The sequence below is a fragment of the Rhinatrema bivittatum genome, chromosome 19 (assembly GCF_901001135.1).
Source record: "Rhinatrema bivittatum chromosome 19, aRhiBiv1.1, whole genome shotgun sequence".
In the NCBI taxonomy this organism is placed as follows: Eukaryota; Metazoa; Chordata; class Amphibia; order Gymnophiona; family Rhinatrematidae; genus Rhinatrema; species Rhinatrema bivittatum.
In genome coordinates, this window is record NC_042633.1 from 41,055,471 (window position 1) to 41,078,752 (window position 23,282).

General features: G+C 48.9%; 1 protein-coding gene across 6 annotated transcripts in view; it reads left to right on the forward strand.

The window, feature by feature from the left end:
• ILF3 (interleukin enhancer binding factor 3) overlaps positions 1-23,282 on the forward strand; it is a 76,480-nt gene that overhangs the window by 9,769 nt on the left and 43,429 nt on the right. For all 6 annotated transcript variants that reach the window (XM_029585402.1, XM_029585405.1, XM_029585403.1 and 3 more), the window contains exons 4-9: positions 3,529-3,709; positions 11,055-11,202; positions 12,598-12,689; positions 13,060-13,155; positions 13,318-13,429; positions 19,764-19,861. In XM_029585402.1, the coding sequence (XP_029441262.1) occupies positions 3,529-3,709; positions 11,055-11,202; positions 12,598-12,689; positions 13,060-13,155; positions 13,318-13,429; positions 19,764-19,861 (727 nt within the window). The remainder of the gene's footprint in view (positions 1-3,528; positions 3,710-11,054; positions 11,203-12,597; positions 12,690-13,059; positions 13,156-13,317; positions 13,430-19,763; positions 19,862-23,282) is intronic.

The window sequence follows — 23,282 nt, forward strand, 5'->3', positions numbered from 1 at the left end:
TTTAAAAAAAAAAAATCTAATTCCTCCCAGGAGTTTGGCAGGCCCTGGTGGAGCTATCCCTCCTGGTCGGTTAGTGTTGAAGACCAACGCAAGCAAGTGGATCTGATACAGTATTTATGGTCCCTTGGCTGGGTAGTAAATTGGACCAAGAGTCATCTCGTCCTGTCTCAACAGTTGGAGTTTCTGTGAGATCATTTTGATACCAAGTTGTGGAAGGCTTTTCTGACAGGAGTGCATTGCATTCTCAAGTTGCAGTTGCAAGTTTGGCGTTTGGAAAGCCAGATGCCCATGGTCTGGGATTATCTACAGGTGCTTGACTCCATGGTATCCACGCTGGAGCTTGTTCCTTGGGTGTTTGCCCATATGAGGCCTCTGCAAACAGCTCTACTTTCCCGGTGGGATCTGTTTTCAGGACAATTTCATCTTCCACTTCTGCTGATGGATTTTGCCAGGTCCATTCTTTCATGGACCTGGCAAAATCGATGTAGTCAGGACCAGTTGTGTCGTGGGGTGGACATGCATGTCCCAGAGTGGACAGTGGTCACCACAGATGCCAGAGTCTCCAGTTGGGGAGCTGTTTGCCAAGGTCGGTTGGTGCAAGGGCAGTGGTCGCCAGAGGAGGCGTCTTGGTCAGTCGCTTAGAGACGAGGGTGGTACAATTAGCATTGTCCTGCTTTTCTTCCTATTGTCCAAGAATGCGACTATGGTGACTTATCAACCAGCTAGGTGGTACCAGGAGTCAAGTGGTGGCTCAGGAGCTGGTTCACTTGGCAGAACACCTGGCATTGTTGTGGGTTCTCACATAGCGGGGTCTGACGATATGCAGGTGTATTTCCTCAGCCATCAGAAACTGGATCCCCGGGGAGTGGGAGCTGTTGGAGGTAGTGGCTCTCATCAGTGCCAGATGGGGCTTGCCACAATGGCAACGCAGCAAAATGCCAAGGCGGTCTGTTTTTTTCAGTCACAGAAGAGCGTGCGGCAGAAGGAGTCTATGCCTTGGTTTTTCCTTGGCCGAGGGACTTCCTGCTATGTGTTTCCACCATAGCCGCTGATGGGTAAGATATTGTGATACATGGAGGTCCATCATGGGGATATGATTCTACTGGAACTGGAGTGGCCTCTGAGTTTGCGGATCTGGTAAATCTCTTGTAATAGATGGCCCTTTGCGGCTCGCTCAACTGTCAAATCTCTTGCGACAAGGTCCCATATTTTTGGGTTAGGCGGATTGCTTCTGGCTCATGGCTTGGCTTTTGAGAGGAAGCACTTAAGACAGGGGCTACTTTGAGGAGGTGGTTAATACTTTTTTGCAAGCTAGGAAGCCTTCCACCTTGGTGTGTTGGAGGATTGGTGCTTGGAGCAAGGTGTTCCTATGCGAGCCTCTGTAGCGAATATTTTCTTGTAAAACGGCTATGTGAAGGGGTTATCCTTCAATTCCATCTGTGTACAAGTGGCAGCTTTGGGGTGTCTCTGGGGCAAGGTGCATGGAATAATGCTGCCTGCACACCCGGATGTGGTGTATTTTCTCCAAGGAGCAAAGCATTTACGTCGTCCAGTTTAGAAGCTCTGCCCTCCTGGAGTCTTAATGTGGATTTGAAAGATGTGTGGAGCCATTCGACCCTCAAAAGGGCTACCATAAAGGATCTTAAGTTGAAGGTGGTTTTCTTGGTGGTGATTGTTCTGCCAAACCGGTCTTGGAACTTCAAGCCTTGTCATGTAGGGAGCCTTTTTTTGAGTATTTTGGACTTTGTTACCTTGAGGACGGTTCCAGCCTCTCTTCTGAAAGTGGTTTCATTGCTTCATGTAAATCAGTTAGAGCTTCTGGCTTTCCCGAACTTGGAGGCTACAGCATCTCATGCAAGGGAGTTACAGCTCTTGGACATGAAGTGCGCAATATTGCAGTATCTTAGTCACTAACTACTTCCAGTTGGATCAACTTTTTGTATTGTGGAATGGTGCGAAGAAAGGCCATAAGGCATCGAAAGCCGCGATTGTGTGGTAGTTGAAGGAAGCTATTGGATCCGCGTTTCTGTCAGTGCGTTCAGTACCAGAGGGCTTAAGAGCTCATTCTACTTGTTCCCAGGCAACGTCCTGGGCTGAGTGTCGCCGCAGCAGATTTGCAGGGTGGCCACTTGGAAATCTCTGCAAATTTTTGCCAGACATTTGGATATCCAGGTCCCAGAGGCTGGGGGCTTTGGTGAGAGTGAGCGGGACTCTAGAGGTCCCACCCCATTTATTTATTTATTTAAAACCTTTTATATACCGACATCCGTTTGCACATCGCATCGGTTTACAAGTAACTTAATAACTTTAGGCGAAGCTTTGGTACATCCCTGGAGTATGGACTGATGTGGATAAGTACAGGGAAAGGAATATTGGTTCTTACCTACTAATTTTCTTTCCTGATGTACCACAGATCAGTCCAGAGTTCTGCCTACTGGAGATAAGTTTTGGAGAGTCCGCTCGATCTGTTATGGTACTTATTCTGAAGAATGGCATAGGATTTGTTTGGTCCTTCATGTTTTGTTAATTGGGACAAGTTTCTGTTTTTCTAGGTTGTCTCCTGCCCACTGCTTGTGCAGGGGGGATGGATTCATGTTATACTGTCTTGGCTTTGGTACAGGTCAATACTGAGGGACTGTAGGAGGCAATGCTAGGCTATATGGCAGTGTCAGTTAAACTTTCTCTGTATCCATCTGCTGGAAAGGAGGCAAAACCCAGGAGTCTGGACTGATTTGTGGTACTACAGGAACGAAAATTAACAGGTAAGAACCAATTTTGCTTTATGCGTATTGTCACGCAATGCCTTGGAGGTAGCCCCATGCACTCTTGAAGGGTCCTACCAAACATTGCCCAGGCTTGCAGTTGTGCAGGCACTCCTACATTGGCAACCTGTTGCACCAGCTGGGTTTCCACATGTCTGGTCAAATATTTGGCCCCTGGTGATTTTCTAGGGATACTGAGACTCTACAAAACCCAGAGGATTGCATAGTTTTAGAAATGCATGTACATACCATTTACAGACAATGCTGGTATCTCCAGTTTTTCACAGGGAGAAAGCTAATTAAAAAGTTTAATAAATAGAACAGGTAAAATATGAAGGACTTGTATAGCTGTTATCTAGACCAATTTCACTCTACTATAGTCAGCACCCAGGGATGCTCAGGTTAAGCTGTCCTAATTAGGTTGTGGAGAAGTGGGGGACAGGCTCAGACAAGACTGGAAAATGTTAGCAACTTCAGGGCTAGTTCTGACTGTTGGAAGGGCTAATCGGGACAAAGAGTAATAGCTTTCTGACCAGTGATACTGCAACATAAAAAAAAAAAGCAGCTCCGAGGATACTGGGAGTTAGGCAGGCAGTTTGAAGTTTACCATTGTAAAGGTTAGAACACCACTGCAAGCTAGCTTTAAAGGAAATGAGTCTTCTGGATAAAACAAGTCTCAGGGCACATAAAAGCCCTTAGGACAGGTTTGAGAATCACTAGAATAGTACAAACTTGATTAACTTTGTCTTCCTGGTTTTATTTGTAGTGACATAAAGACTGCAGAACATATGACTAGGACTCTGCGTGGAGTCATGCGTGTTGGCTTGGTAGCAAAGGGACTTCTCCTGAAGGGTGATTTGGATCTGGAGTTGGTCCTCCTGTGCAAGGAGAAGCCCACCATCTCTCTACTGAAGAAAGTATCAGACAACCTTGCAGTACAACTGACTGTGAGTATGGAGCATCATTTAAAATTGACACTAGCTGAAAATTGAGTTAACAAGCTGATGCAGATGGGTTTTAGGAAACTATGTGTAGAATTTCAGTGTGCAGTTTTAATGCAAAACAACTTTATTAATTCCTGATGCAGTAAGCTAATGCATCAAGAGTTAGTGTGCATACAAAGTTAAAATGTGTGCGCAGCACAGGCTGATGTATATTTTAACTCTAAGGGCAGGGGTGTAGAGCTGCAAGAAGGGAAGTCAGTATAATGAGAGAGGTGTTGAAATGGGGGGAGCTGTGGCAGTCATGCTCTGCTCCTGAAGTTCTGGCTGCTTCTTAAACTTGCTAACCTCTTTCCACCTGGACCTGATTTTTCTCTGAGGAAGCCTATGTGGTGGTGCTGGGAAATCAAAAGGCGAACAGAACCCATTCCAAAAGACTCAGGAATTTGGCTGTCAGACACATTCCCCCTCCTTCCCCTCCACATGACATTTCTCTCACCAGTAAAATAAAAATAAAATTGTTTTGTTGTGCGCAGGAAATCTTACTCATCTCTGACCAGGAATAGTTTCCAGAGCTAACAAAACCTGGATTAGGCCAGCACACCTCTGCATTGGTAGGAGGGGTGCGGTGGTAGGTAAAACAGTTTTTCCTGCAATTGTGCGTGTAAACCTTTCTGCCAATGCAGGTAGTCACTTGGCCCGCAGCACGAAAAGTTTTTTCTTTTCCTGACTGAAATTTTCTCCGCATTGTGGCTCTGAGCATTTTTTTTTATTCGCACCCTTTTCTATTTCACGTCAGACTATTGGTGCGCTGCTGCGGATGGCACAGAAAACAATCACAGGCCTGCCGCGTGTGTGGGTCACTGTGAGGCGTTAGATGTGGCCTCCTTATGCGCAGCTGTTCCCCAGGGTTAGAGGGCTCTTCAGGGCTTCTTGCCGCCTCCCTCGGGGCGGGAACGTCTGTCTCAGCTTCGCGGGAAGAGGATTCTCTGCCTGTTCTAGCCCCAGTGAGGGAAGACCTCACTGAGGGAACTGTTCCCTGTACGTACCAGGATCAGTCCAGACAGTGGGTTATGTCACCTATCCAGCAGGTGGAGACAGACCAGAATTGTGAGGATGTCCCTTTAAGGGGAGAACCTGTACACTAACCCCTTCAGTATTCGTCTGTCTCCCAGCAGGTGCAACAGCTCCCCTTCAGCTCTCTGGCTTGTCAGCCTTTTCTATTCCATCTTAGATTCAAGCAAGTACTTCTGAAAAGTTATATTTCTGGGGTTTTTTGATCCCTAGTGTCTTTTTTTCTTTTTCTTGGGAGACTATTTCGTCTCCTCGCTCTTGCCGGACTCACGGGGCTATTTGCCCCTTTTGCGCTGCATAGTCTGAGTCCGGGTTACCTTCCAGGTGTGGGACAGTCTCCCTCTGGGACTCACTCCCCTTTTCTGGCTGCCGAGAGGGTTTTAGACCCGCTGCTGCGCTCAGTCACTACTGATTTAAAAGAATCAGTTTAAAAGGTACCAAAGTTCCGAAGTCGCAGGTATTCAAATACCTCTGACTTCTGCAGCAGTTGACCGGAATTTTTCTTACTTTTTTTTAACCTTTTTTGGCCCTTTTCTGGTCCTCCGGCTTTAATCCGGCAGGAGTCAGCAGGGTCTCCCTGCTCTCTCCTTGGTGCTGAGGCTGTTACTTTAAGAGTTTTTACTTTAAGAGTTTTACAGTTTGTCTTGCATGTGGGCTTTTTTACTCCCGTTTTTTGCGGCAGGGTCTTTGCCCTGCTTGCCTGCCAGGTGGGGAAGGTCCCTCCTCGGCTGAGAGGACAAATTTAGCCCGGGGATCGTCTCCCCCAGGCTTGGCCAGGCTGTTTTTGAGCCGGCAGAGCTTTTCAGCGGCGGCTATTTTGGATTTTTCAACAGCTCGGATTTCGGAGCTGCCTGGGGCTGGGGGGCCAGATTTTTTTGATTTAACCCCCGATTTGAGCCCTGTGGACCCCCAGGAGGTGAGTGCTGACCCCCCCCCCCCCCCCGTCCTGTTTTTTTCCAGGGTCCCTTTTTTCAGCTGAATTTGTTCTCATGCATAAATCTTATTTAGCTAGCTTGCATGAGGAGCAGGAACCCCCCCTCCCCACCCCACCTCCTTCAAAAATGCCCCGTTCCTCGCCGTTTACTAATAGCCCGCCTGTGGAAACCCAGGGGCCAGTTAGGGTGCGGGTGGTCCCCGGCGTGGTTCCTCTCACTCATGCTCCGGGTACTCCGGACCCTGATACCTCCCCAGACGCTATGTATACCTCTCCGCTGGAGGGAGATGACCCCAGAGCCCTTCGCTTGTTCCGTAGAGAGGAGCTGGGGTCCCTTATCCTCTTCGTCCTACAGGAATTAGGTCTGGAGGGTCCCTCGGTAGATTACCTGATGGACTCCCTGCCCAAGATTATGGATCCGGTCCTAGGGGGACTTAGGGCCACGGCTTTTCCCTTTCACCCTATTCTGAAGCTTTTGATTTTACGGGAGTGGGAGGCTCCTGAGGGGGCTCTCCGAGTGGGGCGCACCGTGGAGATGCTGTATCCCTTTCCTGAGGAAGGCTTGGATCTGTTAAGGTACCCCACGGTTGATTCTTATGTCTCTGCGTTCACTAAGCACACCACGATCCTTTAAGGATCCGCAGGACCGTAAGTTTGAGTCGCATCCATGAAATTTTAGCCTTGGGGGTTCGGGCTACTTGCTGCAGTAGTCAAGTGCTGTGTGCGGACCTCCAGTGGGTTCAACAGCTCCTTGGTGCACAGCCTCTTCCGTCTGCAGAGGTGGAACAGGCGGAGCGATTGGAGGCTGTCATAGCGTATGCGGCTGATGCATTTTACGACCTGGTCCAGGTTTCTTTCCAAGGTGATGGCCTCGGCAGTATCGGCCCGGAGGCTCCTCTGGCTGCGCAACTGATTGGCTGATCAGTCTTCTAAAGCTCGACTGGCTACACTTCCCTTTAAAGGTAAGATGATGTTTGGGGAGGATCTTGAGAAACTTATGGACTCTCTAGGGAAAGACAAGGTCCATAAGCTCCCGGAGGATCGCCCCAAGCCCTCGCACCCCTCCACGCCCATGCGTTCTCGCTTTCGCGGCTAACGGCATTTTACTTCTTGTGGGCAGGGTGGTTCTTCACGAGGCTCCTCCCAGGTTCAGTCCTGGTCGCAGTCCTTTTTTGGGCGCCAGCCCTTTCGGGAGGGCCAGCCTGCATGTACCGCTCCCAAATCCTCCGCCCAATGAAGGTCATTTGATTCATTCCTCGGTTCAGGGCCTCGGTGATCACCTGTCTTTGTTTATCGAGGAATGGGTCAAAATAACGTCTGACCAGTGGGTCCTCAACATTCAGGGACGGATACGCCCCCAAGATCGTCCGCACCCTTCCACATCTGTTCCTTTTCTTGCTGTGCGGACAGTCCAAGAGAGCCGCGGTAGAATAGACGCTGGCCAGGCTCCTGTATTTGGGGGCGGTGGTCCCGGTCTCGGAGAGGGAGCTTGGCGCCGGCCAGTATTCTATTTACTTCATCGTTCCCAAAAAAGACGGGTCCTTCCGCCCGATTCTGGACCTCAAGCGGGTCAATCGCGTCCTGAAGGTTCCCCACTTCTGTATGGAAACCCTTCGAGCAGTCATAGCGGCGGTTCCTTCCGGAGAGTTCCTCGTTTCACATCCTCATTCACCGCGACTACCAGAAGTATCTCCGTTTTCACATCCTCAATCGCGATTTTCAGTTTCGGGCACTTCCTTTCGTTCTTGCAACGGCGCCTTGCATTTTCAGAAACGTCATGGTGGTGGTCACAGGGATCCTGGTCCATCCATATTTGGACGATTGGCTCATCAGAGCCAAGTCGGCGGCTTCCTGTCGACAGGCGGTGGATCGAGTGTTAGCTCTTCTCTCCTCCCTCGGGTGGATAGTAAACTTCGCCAAGAGCAATCTTTAGCCCTCCCAGGACTTACAGTTCTTGGGGGCCCACTTCGACACTTGGTGGCTCTGCCTTCGCCCACGGCCTGGGACTACCTGCAGGTCCTAAGGTCCATGGCCTCCGCCATAGATCTTGTCCCTTGGGCTTTCGCTCATATGCGACCGTTGCAGAAAGCTTTGCTGTCAAACTGTAAGCCTGTATCGGAGCAGTTCCAGATGGTCTTTCCACTCTCCGCTTCTACAGTTGACGATTTGCAGTGGTGTCTCTACCTGCCGCATCTCCTTCGGGGAATGCCTCTTGAAGCCTCGCAGTGGACAGTAGTTACCACGGATCCCAGTCTATTTGGTTAGGGCGCGGTCTGCCTCTCCCAGTCCATCCAGGGCGTCTGGACTCCGGGTCAATCTCACTGGCACATCAATCATCTGGAGACCTTGGTGCGCCTGGCTCTTCAGGAGTTCTTTCCTCTCCTACGCGGCAAGGCGGTGAGTGTACTCTCCACAACTCCACCGCGGTGTCTTACATCAACCGCCAGGAGGGTACTCTAAGCTCCCTGGTAGCTCTGGAAGCGAGTCTTCTCCTCTCCTGGGCGGAACTTCATCTGCAATGCCTGGCGGCCTCCTTCATTGCGGGCAATGAGAACATTCAAGCGGATTTCCTCAGCCGGCAAGTCCTCGATCCGGGAGAGTGAGAACTCTGAGGCGGCCACGGCTTTGATAGTGACTAGGTGGGGTCCCCCTCACCTCGATATGGCGACTCTACGCAATGCCAAGGCCAATCGGTTCTTCAGCCGCTGGAGGGAGCACGGATCAGAGGGTGTAGACGAGCTAGCTCTGTCCTGGCCGTTGGGCGTACTCCTGTATGTGTTCCCTCCGTGGCCGCTGGTGGGGAACGTTCTAAGAAGAATCTAACTCCACCGGGGTCCGGTCATTCTCGTAACTCCCGAGTGGCCGCGAAGACCATGGTTCGCGGATCTCGTCAATCTGGCGTCGGACGGGCCCTTGCGTCTCGGTCACCTACCTAGTCTTCTCCGGCAGGGACCTGTATTTTTCGACCAGGCCGATCGCTTTTGTCTAGCAGCCTGGCTTTTGAACGGCGATGCCTGAGGCGCAAGGGTTATAGAGAAGAGGTTATCTCCACCCTCCTTCGAGCGCGGAAGCAATCTACTTCCCTGGCCTACATACGGGTCTGGAAGGTTTTTGAGTCTGTTTGTGCGGAATCAGGTTCCTCTGTCCGCTCTGCTTCGGTCCCAACGATTCTTTCTTTCCTCCAGAAGGGACTTTCTAAGGGCCTCTCGTTCAGCTCGCTCCGTGTTCAGGTCTCTGCGCTTGGCTCTCTCCTAGGGCCCGTGGACGGTCACCCTCTTGCGAGTCATCCCGACGTGGTTCGGTTTCTCAGGGGTGTTCGACATCTTCGTCCTCCCTCTCGAGCCACTTGTCCGTCGTGGAGTCTCAATCTGGTCCTTCGGGCGCTCTGTGTGGCTCCCTTCAAACCTCTACGCCACGCTACGCTCAAGGATCTTACGCTTAAGACAGTCTTCTTGGTCTCTGTCTCCTCTGCGTGGCGAATTTCTGAGATCCAGGCGTTGTCTTGCCGGGAGCCCTTCCTGCGATTCTCCGATTCTGGGGTATCTCTCAAGACTCTGCCCTCCTTTTTGCCCAAGGTGGTTACCTCCTTCCACGTCAATCAGTCGGTAGAGCTCCCAGCATTTTCTGAGGTGGAACTTGCAGGCCCCACTGGCGGGGATCTCCGGTTGGATGTTAAACGGGTCCTGCTTCGCTATCTTAAGGTTACTAATGACTTTTGTCTCTCGGACCATCTCTTTGTTCTCTGGAGTGGTCCTAACCGTGGTAAGCAAGCTTCTAAAACCACTATTGCCCGGTATTTGAAGGAGGCGATCTCTTTGGTCTATCTCTGTCAAGGTCGCCCCATTCTTGAGGGTCTGAAAGTTCATTCTCTTCACTCTCAGGCTACTTCTTGGGTGGAGAGTCAAGCTGTCTCTCCGCAGGAAATTTGCAGGGCCGCCCCTTGGACGTCCTTGCATACCTTTGCTCGACACTACCATCTGGATGTTCACGCTCCGGTGTTCGGTTCCTTCGGGCAGCAAGTGCTTCGAGCGGGACTGTCTCGGTCCCACCCGGTTTAGGGAAGCTTTGGTACATCCCACTGTCTGGACTGATCCTGGTACGTACAGGGAAAGGAAAATTAGTTCTTACCTGATAATTTTCGTTACTGTAGTACCAAGGATCAGTCCAGACTCCCTTCCCTGTTTGTCATTTTGTCTGTCCTCTTGAAGCTTTTCTTGCAGGTTCACAGTTTCTCAAATGGGCATGGAGTAAGATTACTGAGCAATTACACCGGAAGTCTTGGTCTTCTGCCCATACCAAGTATATTCTAGAGCGTATAGGTTCCATGGGTTTTTATGCTTATCCAGCAGGTGGAGACAGACCAGAATTGTGAGGATGTCCCTTTAAGGGGAGAACCTGTACACTAACCCCTTCAGTATAATGACTGTCAAAGCATAAAAACAAAGAACCCAAACTAGGGTCAAGCAAGTAACAGGAAAGCTCAATGGAGCAATAATAGAACCCATGGAACCTATACGCCCTTGCGGGTCCCCAGCAGAAGAGTTGGTCATTTGACAGACCCTGGGTAGCCTCCAAAGTCTCCAAGAAAGGAAGGAAATTTTCCACCCATCCTGGATTTGAAGGAGGTCAATGTAGCCCTCGGTATACCTCGTTTCTGCTTGGAGACTCTCCGGTTGATCATTGCATCCGTGCGGAAGGGCGAATACCCTCGCTTTGTGCGGCTCTGATGTGGCATGCTGGGCAGAGGCCTTGAGCCTTTATCCCTGATTCTGGTGGGGCCATAGCTGTCGGCGCGGCATAATACCATCTCATCAGCTTGCGAGCATAGGGCCGCTGATTTCACCTGAATGAGCCAATCGTCCAGATAGGAATACACCAGCACTACCTGCTTCCTTAAGGATGCCACCACCATCACCTTGGTGAAAGTCCACGGAGCTGTGACAAGGCCAAACAGCAGGGCACAAAACTGGAATTGTTGTCCGAGGATCATAAATCTGAGGAATTTCTGGTGGACCTGCCAAATGCTGATGTGTAGATAAAGCATCTGTCAGGTCCAAGGACGCCGGGTATGCGCTCCGGTGCGCTTAAGATGAGCGTGTGAGTTGTGCGCACAGCTGTGCGTCCATCTAGAATGACTTCAGCTTTGAAGTCTGACTCAGTCTCCATCTGCTATCAGGAGAGTACAATACCCATTGGTCCATCTGTCTACACTAAGGAAAACAAAATTGTCGGGTAAGTAATTTCTCCCTTGATCAATTTTTAAGCAATTGTTATTCTTAAGCTCTTGAGTGCTGGCCTCAGACTGGGTTAGATTTGTAAAGTGTTGATTGCTTTGTCTTTTAGACCATTACTGAAGATAAATATGACATCATCCAGTGCATCAGAGAAGCAAGTATCGTCCTAAAGAACAGCAAGGAAACCCCCCTGACAATGACCATTCGTTTAACATCACCCGTTGTCCGTGAAGAATTTGAGAAATTGGCAGCTGGAGGTATGGAAGACTGCACACAGCCAAGGAGTCAGTCTTGAGACATTGGTCTGGGCTTATTTTCTTTCAGATGTGCTAGTCAAGTTTTCCATACAGCTAGTAAAAGCCAATTTGGATGTCCTTCACCTGCTATACCAGTCCAGATGCATGGGTTTATTTCCCTCCTGCCAGCAGATGGAGACACCAGGCACAACTTTTTCTGTGATATCACTGGTACTTACTGTGGTGCGGCCTAGGCAAAATCCAGTGTCTCCAGCAGACAGGAGGTTCTGGTACTGGTTCAGTCAGATGTCTAGCTCCCAGGGTTTTGGCTCTGCCTTCCCTGGTGGAGCATTTTGAGGCAGTTTCTAATTACTGTACTAAACTTCAGCTTAGAAGTTTTCTCTGCATTTCTAGATTATACTTTTATTTGGAAGTTCAGTATTAATTTTTCAAAGGAGATTTTGCTTTTCTTGTATTTGGCCCATGTCTGCTAGTATGTTCTGTAATTTTATGTATAAAGATATTCTAATGTGTCCAGAAGCACAGTATTACATTTTAAACTGTTTTAAAAACAGTGAAGGCATCTTTTGCATGTTCTTGAATTTGTTATACAGAAGTGTGTGTTGCAGCAAAAATGACCAGCATTTTATTGGACTGATTGTTCGGCGGACGTTCAGAATTCCAGAAAGTGATGCAGAGTTTTGGATAAAGTTAGATTTTTGAATAGCTGGAATTGTTCAAGACCTTGAAATGGTGACTTGTGAAGAGCAGACTCTAGTTAATTTCAAAAGAATGGTTTTCTGTTGCATCACGTGGCTTGAAAGTCCTATTTGACATTTTGAACTAGCCTTATCTAAAACCCTGGTCTTTAGTCATTTTGTTTTGGCCTAATCTTCAATTTTGCTGCAGCACAGACTAATGAATTTTTTTGTGCTGTTGATTGCATATGGTTCTGATTCTGATCTCGTATCAAGCCTTCTAGTTTGTCAATTTTTAGGGACGCTGGACCTTTGACCAACAGGATTCTCTCTGTCACGGGCTGGGGCCAGGGCAGTCAAACCTTGTGGGCGGAGGGGGTTCCCTCAGTAATAGCAAGCTGTTGAGAGAATTTTCAGTTCTTTCCCCCCGCTATAGTAGATACAGCTTACATAGATTATTTAAACAGTGTAGGACTTAAGCTCTATTTTTTTTTTTTTTGTAGTAGGTAAGCTTTCCTTATTTTGTTTCTGTAGTAAGTAATCTGTTATATTTAAGGGTAGCAAGCACTTTGCGTAGCTTAGGTATTGTGTGAAGAGAAGAGTGCAGGGTCATTAGGGAGCCTCAGCTGCCCTTTAGGAAGCTGCCTTCTCCCCTTTCCACCTGACAGACCCCCCTTGGTCAAACTGTGCCTTGTCTTCTTATTCCACCCGTGGCTAGAAACGCTATCAGTCAACGATCCCCCGGACCTTCTGGACAGGCAGAAATGCCTTGCTGCCTTGGCGTCACTTCGACACGCCAAGTGGTTCCAGGTTTGCATTTTGTTCTTATATTTGTCTTAAAGTAGAAACCGTGTTTAAAGAAAATTAACATATATTAAATTTACGATTTGAACCGTAAATAATTGTGCAGAACTTAGCGTCTGTCATTGTACAGTTGCTAAAGAAGCACGTAATGATATAAAGCACAGGAAACATTAAATGCATAGCTGCTGCTTTGTGTTAAGAGTAATTTTCTCTTTGCGCACTAATTGCTGTTAAAAGTTACATAAATACACCATACATTTTATACGTAGCTTACCCTTGACAAAGTAGCACCGCAAGAATTGATTTTTTTTTTTTTTTTTTACTGCTTTGTTTTGGTGTATGTTTTACTAAATCTGATTTTACTTAATTATCATAGGCCAGAGCTAATGGGCTGAAGTCATGTGTCATTGTCATCCGGGTTCTCAGAGACTTGTGTACTCGGGTTCCAACCTGGGCACCACTTCGAGGATGGGTAATCAGCTTTTTATCTCTTTTTACTTTTGGACCTTCATCATGCGCATGCTGAGACTTAAGTGATTGTGGTCTCTAATTATAGAAGTATATTTATATCCAAAATCTTCCTGCAGCCAGAATGCCACTGACTTAATTTCTTTTCTTAATTCTTCCTTCCCAGCCATTAGAACTTCTCTGTGAGAAGGCGATTGGAACGGCCAATAGACCAATGGGAGCAGGTGAAGCCATGAGGAGGGTACTAGAGTGTCTCAGCTCAGGAATCCTTATGCCAGGTGAGATTTGAATTAGTTACTCTTCATTTGGTAGATGATAGTAGCCAGGTATCAGTTCTAGTGACTCAATGGGAGTCCTGGCTTGTTGAGCAATGAGAAATTACTACTTATCTGATTTCCTTTTCTCCAGTGAAGACAGGTTAATCCATGGCCAGTGCGGTATGCACTTCTACCAGCATATGGAGACAGAGCAAAGCTGACGTCATAGTTATATATACCCCTGCTCTAACATCAGCTTGCCAGTATTCTCTGCAAAAGTCAACTTTGAATACACTAACAATATCTGATTATAACCATTAACAGAGAACCACTGAAGCACTCAGTAACAAAAAACACTGAACTCAGCCTAAGTGTAACATCACTAATCTAGGACTGAAACTGATACTTACCAGTTAGCCCTTTTGAGCATAGCCACTCGGGAGGACAATAGAATCACAAACCAGCAGTTAAGAACATAAGAACATGCCATGCTGGGTCAGACCAAGGGTCCATCAAGCCCAGCATCCTGTTTCCAACAGTGGCCAATCCAGGCCATAAGAACCTGGCAATTACCCAAACACTAAGAAGATCCCATGCTACTGATGCAATTAATGGCAGTGACTATTCCCTAAGTAAAATTGATTAATAGCCATTAATGGACTTCTCCTCCAAGAACTTATCCAAACATTTTTTTAACCCAGCTACACTAACTGCACTAACCACATCCTCTGGCAACACATTCCAGAGCTTTCCCTGTACGTACCAGGATCAGTCCAGACTGCTGGGTTATGCCTCCACTCCAGCAGATGGAGTCGGAGAGAAAAACTGAACAGCACCCCCTAGATATACCGGTGTGCTACCTGCGATCCCTCAGTATTTTCTCTGACTCCAGCAGATTGAGAGGCATAACCTGCAGTCCTGGTCTAACATTTCTTCTGGAATTTCCAGGTTTTTTTTCTGATAGTTGAGATTACGCTGGCTAGATCAACTGGTTGTTGCTGATTTTCTAAAAAAAAAAAAAAATGTCTGTATAGATTATCCTGTTTCTCCTGTTCTGTTCCCCGCGCAGCGGCTAGGCAGATTATCAGGCAGGCGTAGAGAGCACTGCCCTCAGGTGTTTTCCCAGTGATAGTGTGTCCCTGTATGTCCCGGGGGAGAGCTTACCGGTGGGTCGGTCCCCCCCCAACAGTGATTGTTTTCCAGAGGTTCCTCTGAAGGGGGCTTGCACTTAGAAAATTTGTCTGCTTCAAAAAAAAAAGGAAGAGACAGTTTATTTGAATTAGAAAGCCACGTAAGACCTGTTGGAGACAGGCAGTGAGCTTGGTGCTTGCAGCCCCGGCCTGCCGTGCGTTGGACCAGGGATTCCGGAGGGGGTGGCTGGTTTCACCTGGCGCATTTACAAATTGGGGGCATTACTTACTTTTGGCGCGCTTTTCCTGCCGACGGCCTCTTCATGCCGCGAACTTCGGCCTGCGGGAAGGTGGGGGCGCGACTCTCCCGAGAGGGTCTCTGCTCCTGATGTCTTCTTGGGGGGCCAAGCGCTGCCCGCAGCAGTGCTTCCTTGTCGTTTTCGGCGTGGCGGCGAAGGGTAGCTGAGTCCTGGTCTTCAGCCCCGCCTCCCATAGAGCGGGAGACGGCAGCCATTTTGACCACACGGCAGGCTCACGATTCAGTGTCAGAGGAGGATTCTCTCCCTCCTTCACAGCCTGATTTAAGCCCGCAGAGTGTGCCCGATTCAGACGCTCCTCGGCCCCCCCCCCCCCCCCCCCCCCCCGGCCCGCAGGGGCAACATTTAAGGGACCTGTACCTTTCTCCTCCAAGTTTGTGCTGTTGATGCACAAAGCTTTTTTGGAGGGCCCTGCATTTTTTGACCTGGCGGATCGATTTTGTCTGGCGGCTTGGCTTATGAGCGGAGGCAGTTGAGGAAGAAAGGTTATCCAGAAGCGGTCATTTCCACCCTCCTTCGCGCGCGCAGGTCTTCGACTACGCTTACTTATGCTAGAGTATGGAAGGCCTTTGACTGTTGGTGCAGTGACTTTCAGATTTCGCCACAGCAGACCTCTGTAGGGCATATCCTTACGTTCTTACAGGAGGGATTGAAGAAGGGTTTGGCCTACAGTTCTCTTAGAGTTCAGGTGGCGGCTCTGGGTTGCCTGAGGGGTAAGATTGAAGGTTCCTCTCTTGCGTGTCACCCAGATGTTGCTCGTTTTTTGCGTGGTGTTAGGAACTTGCGTCCTCCGGTGAGAGTTCCCTGTCCTTCCTGGAACTTGAACTTGGTTCTCTGTGGTCTCAACGCGGCACCTTTTGAGCCTATTAAGAGGGCTTCATTGAAGGATTTAATTCTCAAGACTGTATTTCTTGTGACCATTTTGTCAGCGCGTTGTGTTTCGGAGCTGCAGGTTCTTTCGTGCAGGGAACCGTTTTTGCGTATTTGAGTCGGGAGTGTCCTTGCGCACAGTACCTTCCTTCTTGCCAAAGGTGGAATCGGCTTTTCATGTTAATCAGACGGTGGAATTGCCTTTTTCGGAGAAGGAGCTCCAGTCTTCTCAAGGTCGGGACTTGAGGCGTTTGGATGTCCGGGTAATCCTGCGGTATTTGGAGGTCACTAATGATTTTCGGAGGTCGGATCACCTGTTTGTGGCATGGGCCCAAGAGGGGTCTGCAGGCGTCCAAAGCAACTATCGCCCGATGGTTGAAGGGCGCGATCGCGTCCACATTGGTTGCGGTAAGTCTGTTCCTGATGGGCTTAAGGCTCACTCCCTGTGTTCTCAGGCGACTTCGTGGGCTGAAAGTCAGCTTGTTTCTAGCCAGGAGATTTGCAGGGCGGCCACTTGGAAGTCCTTGCATACGTTTGCGAGGCATTATCGTTTAGATGTTCGTGGTCCGGATGAGTCCTTTGGGAGCAGAGTGATTCGAGTGGGACTCTCTGGATCCCACCCCATTTAAGATGGCTCTGGTACATCCCAGCAGTCTGGACTGATCCTGGTACGTCCAGGGAAAGGAAAATTAGTTTCTTACCTGATAATTTTCATTCCTGTAGTACCTAGGATCAGTCCAGACGCCCGCCCAAGTCTTTTTCAGGAGAGTCCGCTCATATTTTGATATGATACAGACTTTCAGATACTTGAAAGGTTTTAATGATCCAAAAACGACAAACCTCTTCCGTAGGAAAATAATCAGCAGAACCAGGGGTCACGATTTGAGGCTCCGGGGAGGAAGATTCAGAACCAATGTCAGGAAGTATTTCTTCACGGAGAAGGGTGGTGGATGCCTGGAATGCCCTTCCGGAGGAAGTGGTGAAGACCAGAACTGTGAAAGACTTCAAAGGGGCGTGGGATAAACACTGCGGATCCATAAAGTCAAGAGGCCGCCAATGAAGAGTGGGTGACTCGCCAGAATGATGGCTATTGACACAATACCCTTATTAAATAAACATACACATGCTTACTGTGACTCCTACATCGCTCTAAGCTTCAACAGCAAGAGGTAATGGAAAAAAGGATTTGCACTCACAAAGAGGGGAGTAGCTGGCTTGTTACGGCGGTTACTACCCCAAACCAAATATGCCTGATACTTCACTTTCAATGCATATACAGCATAGCTCTCTGCTTCAATGACAGGGGAGAAGAATAACTGATACTTCACACATCCAGCAGAGCTCTCTGCTACAACGGCAAGGGAGAAGAAAAAGGGTTCGCACTCAAAAAGCGGAGAGTAGCTGGCTTGTTACGGCGGTTACTACCCCAAACCAAATGTGCCTGATACTTCACTTTCCATGCATATCCAGCATGGTTCTCTGCTTCATCGGCATGGGAGAAAGACTGATACATCACGCATTTCCAGCATAGCTCTCTGCTTCAACGGCAGGGGAAAAAAAAAAAACAACCAAAACAAAAAACTGATGCTTCACGCATATCCTGCATAGCTTCAACGACAGGGGTGAAGAAAAAAAAAAGGATTCGCACTCACAAAGCGGGGAGTAGCTGGCTTGTTACGGCGGTTACTACCCCAAACCAAATGTGCCTGATACTTCACTTTCAATGCATATCCAGCATGGCTCTCTGCTTCAACGGCAGGGGAGAAAAAAAAAAAAAAAAAACCAACAAGGGCTGTACAACATAGTCTAGGTAAAACAAATAAGCATGGGTGTAGCTTGCTTATCGCGGCGGTTACTGCCCCTACTACCCCTAACTAATCAAGCTAGATATTTCACTTGGATGCAGCTCCATCACTGCTCTCTACATTAATGGTGGGGGTGGAAGGGGAATAGAACAAGGAGCTAAGAGAAACAGATAAGAATGAGAGAAAAAATGTGTGAGGCTTGCTGGGCAGACTGGATGGGCCATTCGGTCTTCTTCTGCCGTCATTTCTATGTTTCTATGTTTCTATATTTTCGGCTGTTAGGCGCTTCTTAACAGTGAAATACATCTGTTCTACCTTACATACGTTAAGTTGTTCTTCCCTTCGTCTTTGTGAGGGGGCAAGTTTGTTTTGGGTCCTTAGGGCAGTGTTACTACTTGATCTAGTCAGTTTGGTTTAACTTGTTTGAATTTTCAATGGAAGGGTTGGTTTTGTTCCTTCTGCTTTGATATCAATTATACTGAGGGGGATCGCAGGTGGCACACTGGTATATCTAGGGGGTGCTGTTCAGTTTTTCTCTCTGACTATCTGCTGGAGGGGAGTCATAACCCAGCAGTCTGGACTGATCCTTCATACTACAGGAACGAAAATTATCAGGTAAGAAACTAATTTTCCTTTATTGTGCGTTGACTGAAAAATAATTTTCTCCGATTAGTCTTAAATGTGCTATTTGCTAACTTCAAGGAATGCCCCCTAGTCCTTCTATTATTCGAAAGTGTAAATAACAGATTCACATCTACTCGTTCAAGACCTCTCATGATCTTAAAGACCTCTATCATATCCCCCTTCAGTTGTCTCTTCACCAAGCTGAACAGCCCTAACCTCGTTTGAGCCTCTTCGCCGGTCTTATCTGAAGAATCTGACTTTGAAGACAGTGTTTTGGTGGGCATTCGCTCAGCCTGTCGGATTTTGGAATTGCAGGCGATCTCCTGTCGAGATCCCTTTCTGTGGATTTCCGACAATCAGGTGTCTTACGGACCGTTCCGTCCTTCGTTCCTAAGGTGGTTTCGGCCTTTCACGTCAATCAGACTGAGTTACCGGGGTTTCCACACTGGTCCTGGGATTCTCCTCAGGACAGGGACCTTCACCTCTTGGATGTACGTGTCTTATTATGGTATCTAGAAGTTACCAATTATTTCCGACGTTCCAACCATTTGACCAAAGAAGGGAGATAAGGCGTTTAAGGTGACCATTTCTCGTTGGATTCGGGAAGCCATTTGTTCAGCATATATAGCTTGGGGCTGACAGGTCCCCACGGGGCTCCAGGCTCATTCCACTCGAGCCCAGGCTACCTCCTGGGCAGAGTGTCAATTACTGTCGCCTCAGGAGATTGGCAGTGTGGTCTTCTCTTCACACTTTCACTAAGCATTATCGATTGGACGTTAGGGCGTCGGGGGAATCGTCCTTCGGTGAGAGTGTTCTTCATGCGGGTCTTTCGGGTTCCCACCCGGTGGCTTGGGTACATCCCACTCCTCTGGACTGATCCTGTACATACTGGGAAAAGAAAATTGGTTCTTACCTGCTAATTTTCATTCCAGTAGTACTAAGGATCAGTCCAGAAGCCCTCCCCTTACTTCAGATTCCGAAAGACTGTTGGCTAGCATTTTGCCTATACGTATTTTCTGAATCTCCTTTTTGAAGTATGGTTTGGAGCAGTTCAGTTCAGTTTTTCATTGTTTTTTGTCTTGAGCGGCGAGGTAGTCGGGCTTAGTGGAGCTACCTCCCGTTTCTTACTCCTATTCTCATGGGCTTGTGCTCAGGAGAATACTGACGAACTGCAGGTGGCACTCTGGTATTTATGGCAGTGCCCAGAGTTTTGGTTCTCTGACTCCATCTGCTGGTAGGGATACACAACCCACTTCTCTAGACTGATCCTTAGTACTACTGGAACGAAAATTAGCAGGTAAGAACCAATTTTCCTATATTGTTGATGCAACTCCATCATTCTTCTCTGCTTCAACGGCAGGGGGAAAAGGAAATTGGATTCAGACAGTAACCAACGAGGGTCCTGACTTTTACATTCTGGGAAACTGATAAGCATGGGGGTAACCTGCACGGCAGATACTACCATGAGTTTGCTAGCCATTCCTATCTTTCTGTGACATGGTTTATTTGTAAATACAAATATATTTTCAAAGCATCTTGTTCTTTATATTAAGACTATGTTGATGGGCTAAAATAAACTATTCAGAAAATTGCTTGACTTCTATTTTAGATGGTCCTGGTCTCTATGATCCATGTGAAAAGGAGGCGATGGATGCCATTTGTCATTTAGAGCGTCAACAGAGGGAGGACATTACACAGAGCGCTCAGGTGTGTAATGCCCTCTGGCTTTTTGCATGATCCATTTTAAACCCTGTTGCTTTCCAGTTTTGTGGTCTCTGGACACGCTTGCTATAGTCTCAAGTAAAATGTAATGAATGCTTGCCTTCTATGGGGGTCATTTATCAAAATGCGCTAAGGCATTTTCGCATGCGTTAAGTGCTTATCGCATGCGAAAAGCCCCATTAACGCATGCGAGAGCACCATATCGTATGGTGCGATGCAAATTTGAAAAACAGGAGGAGTTAGGGGTGGGGAGAGGGCTGGGTTTTCCTGTCTGCGAAGTGCTATCGCACAGACTTAACACCGATTTTATTAACTACACCTATTTCAGTAGCGTTAAGCCATGCGATAGCTTGCGTTACGGAGCGGTAAGGTTTTATCACATTTCACGATGTTTTAGGTGATTTGAAGCTCCCTATGCGAAGAGGTAAGTTAGCAGAAATGGCGATAACATTTTCAGACTTCGTGATACGTGCCAGAGCTGTTGTATTTCCTGCCTTCAACCACTGGGGGACGGAGAGGGGGGGGGGGGGGGAGAGACTAGCCATGATGTCTTCTCCCTAGATAAGTATTTGTATCACGGCCCACCTAGTAACTCGAGGTGGGGTTCAGGTATAAGAGTAGAGGGTTAGGGGCCATTGTGACATTCAACGCGAGACGTATGAACAGAACAGCGGTCTCTTGTGAAGATTTGATGGCCCTCGGAGTGAGGACACTCACCCAAAGATGAGATTTGTGCAATGTTCTCTCATGTTATCGCCATTTCTGCTAACCGTCGCATAGGTAATTAGTGCAAATTGTGATAAACTGTATATTAGCATAAAACACACCCCTTTTGCCTATCACATGCGATACTTATCGCATTTTGATAAATCCAGGACTATGTGAAGTAACAGTTGTAGGACTTGTGCTGTTCCTAGACATTACCAGATCAGTCCAGACCAGTGGGTTATGCATTCCCACCGGCAGATAGAGGCAGAGAAACAAAACTTTGAGGCACTGCTATATATCAAGCGTGCCACCTGCAGCCCCACATAATTTGTCTCCAGCAGATGGTGGTATTCCCTGTACGTACCCGGATCAGTCCAGACAGTGGGTTATGTCCCCGTTCCAGCAGAGTGAGTCTGAGGAAAACTTGAAGGGACACAGGTGCGTCCTCTGAGTCCCTTCAGTATTGCTTTGACTCCAGCGGAGGACGGTCACAGAACCTGCGGTTCCCTACTAGTCTCTCTCCAGGATGGATCATTTCTAAATAATAAAAAAAAAAAGTTTAAAAAAATATTTGCTCTTGAGGAAGTTTGAGACCTTTTCTTTTTTCTCATGGCTTTCTCAGTAAATATTCTTGCAGACTGAACCGGCAGCAGTCTAGTTTAATTTGGTTTTAAACTTGTTACGTTTTCTGTAATTTTTTACTTCACAGATTGGGGTGCACGTTGGTGGTCCAATCTCTTCCCCCACAATGACCCGCTGCCTTGAGAAGCCGTTTACCTCAGGGCAGCACTTGCAGAGAAGCGGTATTCCTCTGCTTTATTAAAAAAAAAAAAAAGAGAGGCTATTTCCTAGCGTGTAGCAGATGGACTCAGGACCAATGGGTATAGTGTACTCCTGTTAGCAGTTGGAGACTGATTAGATTTCAATGTGATGTCAGCCCCTAGTACATATACCCCTGCAGGAAGTGCAGCTCTTCAGCATTCTCCTCGAAAAGCATCTGTTTACACTAAGGAAAATGAAATTATCAGGTAAGTAATTTCTCCATTAAAATAAGCTATACGGACTGGACATTTGCTGGGTCGTTTTTACCTGAGCAGAGGTTCGAACTCTTTCCCGCTCCTTACAGCCTTTGGGGGAAGTTTTATTTTTGTTTACCTTCCCTTCTCTCATGCCGCGACCTTCACGATGCTCGGCATGTGGAGAACCAGGGACCCGGCTCTCCCGCCACAGTCTCTTTGAGTTGCCTCCCTGGTGGGGAGGGTACCTCAGGGCCAGCGGGGCGTTCCTCAGCGCGCTCTCAAGCGCGACGGATTGATGGCAGGCCGACTTCTCTCCCGTCTAAAGCGGGAGTGGTAGCCATTTTGTTTTCCCTGTACGTACCTGGATCAGTCCAGACAGTGGGTTATGTCCCCAATCCAGCAGATGGAGTCAGCCCAAAGCTTCGAGGGGGCGTCACCATAAATACTACTACCCCCTCTGCAGGAGTTCAGTATCTTCTGACTCCAGCAGATGCGAGTAGTGGAATCTGGGCTTGCTCCCGATTGTCTTTTTCCTTTGTTCTTTTGCTTCCCTTGTTTGGAGGCTTTATTGTTTGTAGGCTTGTTTTGGTTGGATCAAGTTGTGTTAACTTTTTTTTTTTTTTTTTTTTTTAATTGATTAATTGGGGAGGCGTGGCTTCTGTATTGTTCTCTGTCTCTCCCTTTCTCTATTTACCGGCGCTGTCCGTGGCTGCTGCGGGGTAAGTGTGATTTTCTGTTTCTTCCCTTGCAGCTAGGTTACACGCGGCTGCCGGTGCTCCGGCCTCCTCGCGTCTTCACCCTCTCCCGCGGCCATTTTGCGGCTCCACGTGGGCTGCACCGGGGAGAGGGCTGCTCATCACCGGCGGGTCGTGCGGCCAGGAAGGCCCCCCCGCGGCGCCGTTTCTGTCTTCGGCGGGTAGCGCAGGCCACCCGGGCCCCCCCCGCAGCGGCGATCCGTTTCGCGGCCCCCCCCCGGGTTTTTCAAGGCGTTCTGGGCTGTCGGGGGCTGTTTCCCTTGCGCTTCAGATGCCGCGGCCGGCGCGTTGCTCGGCCTGTGGGGAACCTGGATTGCGCGTGTCAAGGGAGGGAATTTGTGCTCGGTGCCTTCCCGGGGGGGGGAAGGCACCTCTCGGTCCCTCACGCATCGGCCCTCCATGACAGCCTTGCCCGGGCGGCGCGGGCCGGCCCCTCCCCCATTCCTGGCGGGAACGGCGGCCATCTTACATACGCTGCGTTCTGAAGGAGCCCAGGCAGCGCGGGGGGACGAGGTGGCTTCAGAGGGCTCTCCCCCGAGGTTAGTACCGGAGACAGACCCGGAGGAAGGCCCGCGGGGGCAGGGTCCCCCAGGGCCCCCACCCGCGGAGGTCCCCCCGACCAGGCCGGGGTTTTCCCCGGAGTTCATACGGCTGATGCATACAGCCTACCTGCAGGACCTGGCTGCGCCCGCGGATCCGCCACCACCCAAGCACCCGCGACCTTCGTCCTCCTATCCGGCCCCCCCCCCCGCCCCGGCGGGTGTGGGGGCCCCACAGCTCCCCAGTCAACCACGGCTCCCCGTGGGCTCGGGGGGGCCTGGGTCGGCACCAGCCTCCCCTGGGTCGGACCCCGCAGCGGCGGGCCAAGGGGACTCCACTTCAGAGGGTGAGGACCCACGCACCCTGCGCCTCTTCCAGCGGGAC